Source organism: Aplidium turbinatum, chromosome 16 (genome assembly GCF_918807975.1).
Source record: "Aplidium turbinatum chromosome 16, kaAplTurb1.1, whole genome shotgun sequence".
Classification (NCBI taxonomy): domain Eukaryota; kingdom Metazoa; phylum Chordata; class Ascidiacea; order Aplousobranchia; family Polyclinidae; genus Aplidium; species Aplidium turbinatum.
In genome coordinates this window covers 12,315,624-12,325,427 of record NC_137487.1, presented here as the reverse complement: position 1 = coordinate 12,325,427, position 9,804 = coordinate 12,315,624, and the positions used below count along the sequence as shown (strand labels likewise).

The 9,804-nt window shown below is 37.8% G+C and overlaps 1 protein-coding gene across 1 annotated transcript; it reads right to left on the bottom strand.

Annotated features, from left to right (window-relative positions):
- Positions 1–524: 524 nt before the first annotated feature.
- Positions 525–9,201, bottom strand: LOC145785705 (peroxisomal membrane protein PEX16-like). The gene is made up of 8 exons (XM_082597400.1): positions 9,048–9,201; positions 6,002–6,086; positions 5,315–5,451; positions 4,828–4,908; positions 4,528–4,645; positions 3,954–4,157; positions 1,876–2,092; positions 525–1,445 (listed from the first exon to the last, which is right to left on the bottom strand). The coding sequence occupies exons 1-8, from the start codon at positions 9,153–9,155 to the stop codon at positions 1,319–1,321; spliced, it is 1,077 nt and encodes a 358-aa protein (XP_082453526.1). The 5' UTR covers positions 9,156–9,201; the 3' UTR covers positions 525–1,318.
- Positions 9,202–9,804: the final 603 nt, after the last annotated feature.

Sequence of the window (9,804 nt, the reverse complement as noted above, 5' to 3'; positions counted from 1 at the left end):
ACGATTACATTATTGCCCTGACTTTTGTATGATCCAGCCAGGAATCGAACCCAGACTTACCAGAACATGAGGCGAAGACACTAACCACTAAACTAAATGGTGACATACAACAGCTGCTCTACAAATAATTGCGCCGCGGATGCGGCTGGAAAATCTATGCTCCAAAATATTATTTAAATGCAGCAAAAGCTAAAAATGGCCCCTAGTCCCCAGCAGCCCTTAGATGGGCAAGGGGTGCGAAGAATCTCTGGGTTCCGAGAAAAATCGGCCACCCCCACTAGTGGGGAACAAACCGACGATGGATTATGATGCGCTTGCCTTTCAGTCATTCAATCCTGGCTTAAACTGGTTAAAAAAGTCGCTTATCTCATGGTGATTCAAAAGCAGCTGAAAGTGGCCACCGTACGTTAGTTATAAAGGCTTAGCGTGATAACTGATGACCTTTCACACTTCTCATCCCCCAAAGCTTGGAATGAAGCATAGAACCACCTTTTATATTAAACGATACCAAACAAAAATTGAGACATTAAAAGTTTATTTTCACAAAGTAATTAGCACGATTGCAAAATAATAATTACGGAATTATAACGTGACTGGGCCTAAATGAATTGGTGGCAGCGTTTTGTAATGCCCAGATGCAGAAACCGTAGGAAATGAGTGATCACGTAGTGTGATCTGATGATTGCTATGTCATGGATAATTAGAAGTCATGTTTCACCGTGTCTTTTGCGGTCCTGTGTAGCCTATCCACTGTTGTGACTTTTACAAAAATTTACTTAAGCCTAATTTGATAAATTTGCGCAAATACAAAGTGTTTTGAACAAAACCTAAAATTATAGGGCCACAAAAAGAGAATAAAACATTAAACAAAGCAAAAATTATTGGGGGCAAGCTTCCCAGACCCCTACCAATCTGGTTGATCTTTGAAGCTCAACTTTTCCTCTGTCATTTTTTCTTAAAAATGTTGTTATTTGAAACTCCGGTGCTCTCCATAATTTATTCTTAGACCCGCTGCTGATACACATTCGACGTAACAACTGCATATCTTCAGATAATACAAAAAAATTACTATTCTCATTAACTTAAACTTATTGCGGTCAAAAAATTTGATGACTGGAACGACAGAAATTTAGTATTATGGACATAAACAATGTCCGCATGATCCGGCAATATAATGTGATACCAAGGAAACGGTACACATCAAATATATAAATCAGATGAGTTGCACAAGAAATTGATATGTTCGTGCGACTTCTTGCAAAACAGTTGTACAACGACTGGCCCGTTCGTTTTTGTACAATGCTGAACATTCCTCATTTCAATCTGCCCACGTGTAGAAGTAAACGCGCTGCCACTCCGGGATGTAGTTCTTCAGTGGTTCAAACACAAACCTTCCAAGTGGCAACTTTTCAGCAAGGAAAGTCAAAGCCGACATCACCTTCGCCCTGAACGGATATTTCAGTTACGATCACAACTACAGGCTGCTACCTTGAATGTTTTCAAACACACCAAGGCCTAGTCAAATATCGTATGACGCTTTTCGGAAAGGAGTGAAAATGTGACTTATAATAAGTTATAAAACTAGCACATCATGTCACTGGCGACATGTTATGCTTCAAAGCGCTTCTAGAATCTACCGGAAGCAGGCTAGGCCATGGGAAATTGATTTCGAAAGAAGAAAATTCTCAATACAGCACATAATTGATAATTAATTTCTCAAAAGTTGACTGAAAAATGAAATTTTCGTGAATGGGCATCCATCAACGAGTCATTTTTTAACTTTAGAAATGTTTTGAATACAAAATGTTTTTAAATTCGCTTATTTCCCAAAAAAAAGTAAACAGTATAACATTAGAATTGTGTCACAAAACTTACTTCGTGTATTTGTCGTACACCGGGGAGCGCATTACGTAAAGAAGCATGTTGACGTAACGTCGTTGCAATTCCGTCTTTTCCTTCACGTTATATTGAGGCTGCGTGCCTGATGATGACGTTGGTGCGCGATGAAGCAGAACGTGAGAGGTACTGTCAATCACAAGACTACTCAGCCATGGCAGGGAAGATGTTGTTCCGCAAGCACCACAACTCAGCACTGAAAACATGCATAAAAAATGATAGAAAACGATGCAGAAACAACTGTCTTTGATCACGAAAACGACATCTATATTTAGGTCTAATTGTATGTCGGTAGCGTTGATAGGGAGGTCCATGGGGTAACTTTAGACCCGAGATGATTTTAGGGGCTCGTAATCTTTCTAAGAGGTCCGGGAACTTGAAAACCCGCCACGTATTCTTTTGATAAAATACGTTTTTCTTAAAAGTGACTTGATTTTGGGCGCGAGAATCTCATTGGTGCAAATTATCTTCTCAACGGCCCTATATATAAATACAGTAGAATTCGCCTATAACGGCTTTGTTTATAACGTCAATTCGCCTATTACGTCACATTTCGCTCGGTCCCGGCAGAGTTCCTATCTTTTACGTACATTGTAGTTTGGCTACAACAGCATCGCCTATAACGTCAATTCGCATGTAACAGCACCCTTTATTGGTCCCCAGACGTCTTTTGTTCGTTTATAACGTTACTTTAAGCCATCACCTTCACCACGAACGGTCAGTCTTTCAATCCAGTTAGCGCTGCTGCTTGCGAAATGTCTTCCCTTTATTTTGCTACGTCGTTCTCAGCAGGGACTTTAATTAACTGAATTAACTTTTTTCCCGCGTGAAAAACTATCACGTGTAAAAAGCAGCTCTACAGCTGTGTCAAAACCGAAACAGCTCAAGATCAATGCCTTTTTTGCTAATAAACAATGAACTTCTCCACTACTGTATGTAACGAGTTGCATTGCGCAAATTTCCTGTACCTTTTGCTGTAGGTTATTTTTTTTAAACAATTTCTTTGTTTACTGTATTTTCTGCGTTCCTTATGTCAGTTTGGTGGTAGGCTACACGGTAACCCTGATTGGATTATACAACTCTTTCTTTACTCAAAAGACAGTTGTGGAATAGTTTGCGGTAGTTCGTCTATAACAGTGGTCTTCAACCTTTTTTACAAAATCGCCCCTTTGTTGAAAGTGCGGGTTCAAATCGCCCCCTCAAACGAGGCCTCGCAATTAACGGCGGCCGTGGCCGCCGAAGGGTTCAGAAATAGGGTGGAATAGGGTGATTTACTGATTAGTTGGACTGTATTGTGCACCGTCTTCATGGCGTTCAATTTCAAAATGGTTTTCGATTTCGTCATTTACTCGACAAACCTCCTAAGAACCTTGAGTTGCTAAGCGATTTGTTTCCGACGGCCCTCCCTAATATATAATAAGCCATCCGCTAACGCTATAAGCAGCAAACTTGACATATTCTTCGTTTCAGGTCATGGCTTCAATCTGCTCTGCACAAATCAGTTAGTTTTTGAAGTGCAGTACCCTACGACAAATAAACGTCCGACTTGCAAGCTACCGATTGTCGAACGAAATTACCACGTGCTTGATCAGAGCACACTCAAAATCGCGCAGGCACACACGCATTTGCATTGCAACAAACGACTCAAACCTGAGTCGAACAAACCAAAAAGTAGTTTAAGGATCCAGAACGATCTTGATCGATAATTGCGCTCGGCCTTACCAATCGCCCCCCTACACAGTAATATCGCCCCCCAATTTCAAAAATTGTACAAATCGCCCCCGCAATGGCCAAAATCGCCCCCGTTGAAGAACACTGGTCTATAACATCAATTCGGCTATAACGTCAGTTTTTGCAAATCCCCTAGAGGTGCCGTTATAGGCGAATTCTACTGTATCTACATTTTCTGTTTCTTTATTGCTCAATTCATCACAGTTGATTCTATTATTGCACTAGCTAGGGCATAAAGTGGTAATGGGGTTCAGATACAAGTACAAATACCACAAATTTTTGATTCAAGTAATTAATCAAAAGCATTAGAAATGAAATCAACCTACCGTGCAATAAAGGTCGAACGGCATGAAGACATTCTCCGAATTTCTCTGTTGCTGTAAGAGGCGTAGGAGGAAGTTCAGAAAAGAGTCCGTTGCCAGATCTTCCAGCAGGAGATGGAGACGACATTGATGCTAAAGAGGAGTTATTCAAAGTCCTCATCTTATGACCAGTTCGTTTTCCCATGTAAACATTTTGTAGCTCTTGGTCTTGAAATCAATAGAAATCAAATGTTTAAAAATCATTCTTTGGTGAAACATGATTAGTTGATGGAAATCTGAACCCTTTACAAATCAAACACCAACCGACAGAATTGAAATTCTTTACAATGACATTCACTGTCTCTATGCTATACGAGTATTTCAATTTCAGTTAATTTCCAGTATCGTACACGTTGAAATAGTGTTTATATTGGTACACAACCGTCAAAAAAAATACTTGCTCTGTGTATGATCGGTAGTTAGCCAAAATGGAAAACAATCGCTGCTATGCAATTGAATGACAAACTCCATAATATGACCTTTCAAAGCAAAACTTATAGCATTACAGCATGCGCCATTACTAGCAAGTGTATCATACCAGATGATTCAGAGTTTTCTTTTGAGGGGATAAAAGCGGATGTCCTGATCAGGCTGACAGATGAAGGGGATTGCACTCCGGTTTGAAACACAAAAATTAAAAGGCAACGAAGGACAGCCTGCAACAAAATTATAACTTATTCTTTGAAAGAACATTTTTCTTTATTCATCTCACCCTCTTGATAGTTTCTGCACAACTGAAACTTACAGCCTAGCTTAAGACTGGCACTGTGTTAGATTCATATCATTTCTTTTCAACAAAATCACTTTTCTTTTTTTGAACCACCCTGGCTTTACATACCTTGATAAGACATATGAGGAGTATGATTGCCCATCGCGCTCCGGGACCTCCGATTTTTCTCGCTGCTATTTCAACAAAAGCCTGTTTGGATAGAAATACATTTTAAAAACCACGGCAGAGGTTTGCACCAGAGTTGAAAAACCACACCATGGATGTGACAGTGACAGGGGTCGAGTTGAACTCGCAAGTGCCAAGTACTACATTCAATGAAGCAAAAAAATAACCCGCATGTTTCTGCTTTTTACTCTGGTAAATCTGCGCCACATGTTCCCTTAAATAAGTGAGAGCAATTTTTCACAGTAAGGTGAAACTGAAAGTTTAATTTACTACAACCAATCAACACTATATTATTGTTCTAGAATATTCACATTGGTTGTAAGTTGAATGTTGAATATTCACATGACAATGGTTGACAGTCATCTGTTTATGGTATTTTAAATTACTTCTCTCCCAAAGCTATATTATTCACATTAATATTCAAGTGTACCTGTGAAAACTCCACTACAGATAGAAATTGCTTTATCTTGTCCACTAATTGAGAATTTTGTCTTTCAGAAAAAACTTTTCTTGATTTTAGAAGGAGATGAGAGTTTACAAGAGCGAATAAGTTATTGGCACATGACACTAAACACAAAACAGTTTCAACATTACTAAATACTATTATATATACAACATGTGGTTACAATGACAAAATCATAATGAGCAGATTATGTATGCGTTATCGATCACAGATGAAATAAATTGGCCAAACTGGTGAAAAATAATTTTTAAGGTCTAAGCTTAAGAAATTCTAAAACAAAGTGAAAAGTTGAACAGCTCTGTGTTCTTCCAAAAGTATTAATGAAAAAGCAATACTGAGAAAAAGCACTATTATGTTGAGTTCAATAAAAAAGATGATATAATATATCTTCTTTCCATCTATTTACAAGGAAATCTCTGTTAATTTTCTGCTGTCAGCTTCAACCCTAACAAGGCTAACATTAGACTAGTTTCTTATTAATGCAGTTATATTATGCAAAGTGGTGGAATATAATGGCAAATCTATGCATGCTTGTGATCAGATACTGTAACTTAACTGCCATAGATTTCAATAGTAAAAGTATAAAACTGTACGGTATAATGATCATAAAGTTGAATCGTTAAATTGTTGATAAGTGTGATGTAAAATAATTACCAAACTCGGTCAAAAAAATTGAAGTTTCATAATCTCTTGTCAAAGCTTCAACAAGGAATGATCCTGTTCGTACTGACTTTTCAATCTGCAAATATATGATTTATTATATAGCCTTGTCATATAATCTGGTATGTTTAGGCCAAGCACCTGAAACCACTGCACAAAATCAGTTATGCATGGTGCAGTGTTAACCTCGTTTTTATAATGGATTGTCCTTGGTAACAACACACATGTAGACATTACAAGTCCTGGTTTTTTTTTTTCGCTGAGACTTTTCGGTCATTTGTCCGAAATGACTTGAACAAATTCGATCAATTTTATTTATTTCGGTCATTTTTGGTCATATATAGTCAATTAACAACATATTTTTTCGGACATTTTGACCGAATTGGCTATATATTTTTAGGACATTTTGCTAAAAAATCGGTCAGTGACCAATAAATGACCGAAAAAAAACCCAGATTACAACACAATTAAGATTAAATAATTTATGAAAATGGTGTTGTAATTTAGATAGCCTAGAACCTTTTATTTTGAAAAACATTGACCAGTCTATGTTCAAAATCAAAGGTTTATTTTTTTTCTCAAGATATCACGACAATACATTGGTACATTACACAATACACAGTGGTGGGCACTAGTTACTTTCAAAGTAACTGAGTTACAGTTACAGTTACTTCGCTCAAAAAGTAACTAGTTTCAGTTACAGTTACCGTTTTTTAAAAAGTAACTAGTTACAGTTACTAGTTACAGTTACTTTTCAAAGAAAATGGTTGCATATGAGTACTGATCTACAACTACTCTTCTTTGCATGAAGTATAATACAAGTTGAAAAATACATGATAAAGGGCAAAATGATACTTTGTTCGTAGCTGTTGCCTAACTACAAAACAGCGACCACTCTTCTAGCTGTCCACATAGACTACTATACGGTAATGCTTCTAAGATTCCATAATCTAACTCCAAAACGCCCGCCTACCAAATTTGAAACAATAAATAATTGAAAAAATAACATGCACAGGACCAGTGCCGGTCTTAGGGTATTTTGAGCCCTGTGCGGAATATGCTTTGCGGGCCCCAATGACACTTATCCAAATCATCCAATTCTGTAGCGTAGCTAGGTATTTTGAAAGGAGAGAGGGGGTTGACGGCCGGCGTGCGAAGGCTGACGGCGTGTTTGCCGAAGGTGACCCCCAGCGGCAGAGGGTCTGGGGGCCTCCCGCAGAAAATTTTGAAAAGTTACTTTGAATTTGGTGCAATTGGAGAGCATGTTCAACAAAAATTTGGGTATGAATATTACTGTAAAATGATGCTGTCCGGTGGCATAGCAAAAGGATAAGATCATGTTTTCTTTGGCATTTTTCGGAAATAAAGCTGAGTCCCTATGTTTTCTGCATTTTCTAAATTGCGGGCCACCTAATTTGCTGGCTATCCACCTAAATTGGGCTGGGCCACCTAAATTGCGGGCCACCCTGTGCTATCGCACAGTTTGCACACTCCAAAGACCGGCACTGCACTGGACATTCCGTGATAAGCAGTAGGGGGTGTCAATATTTTTATACGGGTACGTATAACGTATCTAAAATGAACGAAGAGGCACAACATCAATTTCTTTTTACAAACATCAGTATTTCAAAATGTTGATTGCTAAGTCCAGCTTGCTTTGGCTTTAAAATGTCCTTTCCAAGGGAGAGCAGTCTTTCAACAGCAGCACTGGAGGGGATAGGGGTATTGTATCGCAATAACAAACGCCTCATGGCGTCATTGGGAAATGCATCAGACGTAACCGCCTTTGTTGGGTTACGTTCGAGAAATTCATTTAAAATTTTTGCCGCACTCGCTTTCTTTTTTGTGTTTTCAAATAACGAAGCAAAAAAGTCATCTGCTTCATTCCTGTCAACATCAGTGTCACGGTTACTTGTTGCATCGTCAATGTTGAAATTGCTATGGTTCTGTAATAAGTTAACAATTTTGAGATGTAGAGCCGTCTTAATTTCTTCACCCTTGTAAAGCCAAGACAGTCGGAATTGTGGGTGAAACGCAGCAGCTAACTGGCAGTCGCTATCATCAAAGACATGGCCAAATCTGTTTTGCAAAGATTCCAACAATCGGGTAAGTAATGGCAGCCAAACAGCCACCTTGTTGCAGTTTCGAATTTCTTGTAGTCTTTTCCGCGTCATGCCCAAGGTTGGTAGCAGTATACCCATATATGCCTTCTCTTCTGATTGCAGAATATCCAGAGATTGGCATATTAGTCGCATAACCAGTGGGGTTTGTTTCAGTCTCGGATACTTTAGACAGAAACTTATCCATTTCGACTTTCGTCTACTGAGTACTGACTATTTCGTCTACCTGTGCTCAAAGCTATATAACCACAATCTACAAAAAAAGAATCGCTTTACAAAAAAGGAGAACCTGAAATTTCTAAAAACAGACAGCTTAGAGGGGGAACAAACAAAGGATTGTGGCGTCACAGACATCAATCCTTATAGAACACTGCGAAATCTTACCTCGCAGTTTACGCGACCTTCTTTTTGTCGATCGTACACCGCAAAATTCTATGTTGCAGTTTACACAGCTCCTTTCTGTACACAACCTCGCTGCTTGTCTCGAATGCCTATAATCTCTTCCAAACAAATAATTTGACCACTACAAAAAAACTGCCATAAACTGAAAAACAAACGACCAATTTTGTTTGGGAAATCAAGTAACTGTAACTATTATCTTGTCTATTATCCACTACAAAAAAACTGCCATAAACTGAAAAACAAACGACCAATTTTGTTTGGGAAATCAAGTAACTGTAACTAGTAACTGTTGAAAAACGCTAAAATAGTAGCTAGTTACTGCTTATCGTTACTTTTTCAAAAAAGTAACGAAGTTACAGTTACAGTTACTCAAAAAGTAACTAGTTATGTAACTAGTTACTTTTTTAACTAGTTACTGCCCACCTTTGACAATACATAGTAAAATCAAAAAAGGAAAGATTACGCATTTCCTAAAAGAAAAATATAGGCTACGGTATTAAAAGCATTGATAAACATACCTGATCAACAGTTTGAGGATTGTTCAAAACAAAGTCCTCGTAACCAGTTTTCAACTCATGCAAACGCTCTGTAAGCTTTTGGGAAGCTATTTTATATAACTCTGCCATTAACCCAAAATTATACAGATCGATAAAATTATGACAGCCGGTTTCAGCTAGCTAAATAAATTGAAAAATTAATGATTAAACTTAAGCTTAACAATCCTACGATATACTGCACACAACATTGCAATTTCTAAATTCTTTTAGTTTGGAGTAGTACATTATATATATGGTACACATTTTGTCACTTAGGGTTTCATGATCATACTAGCTTCAAGCTTACAATATATCATATCCATAATATATATATATATGATCAAATTAAACCTTTCTAAAAGCCTGGACAACATCATCAATCTGGGGTAGTAAAAAGATAAACCCTTGGCTGAAATGGGCGGTATGGTATCAAATGTTGACTCAAATGTGCTGGCTGGTATCAATTCGAAGCTAGTGCTATCTTTTTGTCACATTAATGACAAAAAATACATGTAATTGGCAAATAGGCTATACATGTAACATATACGTTCATGACAAAAAATAAAGGCTGTGGCTATATTTACACTATATAGTGCAATAATAGCCTCAATAGTGTTGCCAGATAAGAAATTCTGCACTAATTTGAGAAAAGTTTAAAGCTGCTATTTAAAAACAAAAACTTGTAGTTTGGAAATTTCTTTTAGTTCTGGGCAAAGATCAAAACCCTAGTCTTATTCCT

Bases quoted from the DNA above. Each gene is read 5' to 3' on its own strand.
- LOC145785705 (XM_082597400.1), bottom strand. From the start codon at position 9,155: ATGGCAGAGTTATATAAAATAGCTTCCCAAAAGCTTACAGAGCGTTTG. The intron at 6,087-9,047 runs GTATGTTTATCA...ATATATTTGCAG, and splicing joins ATCCTCAAACTGTTGATCAG to ATTGAAAAGTCAGTACGAAC. The intron at 4,646-4,827 runs GTATGTAAAGCC...ATTTTGTTGCAG, and splicing joins TCCTCATATGTCTTATCAAG to GCTGTCCTTCGTTGCCTTTT.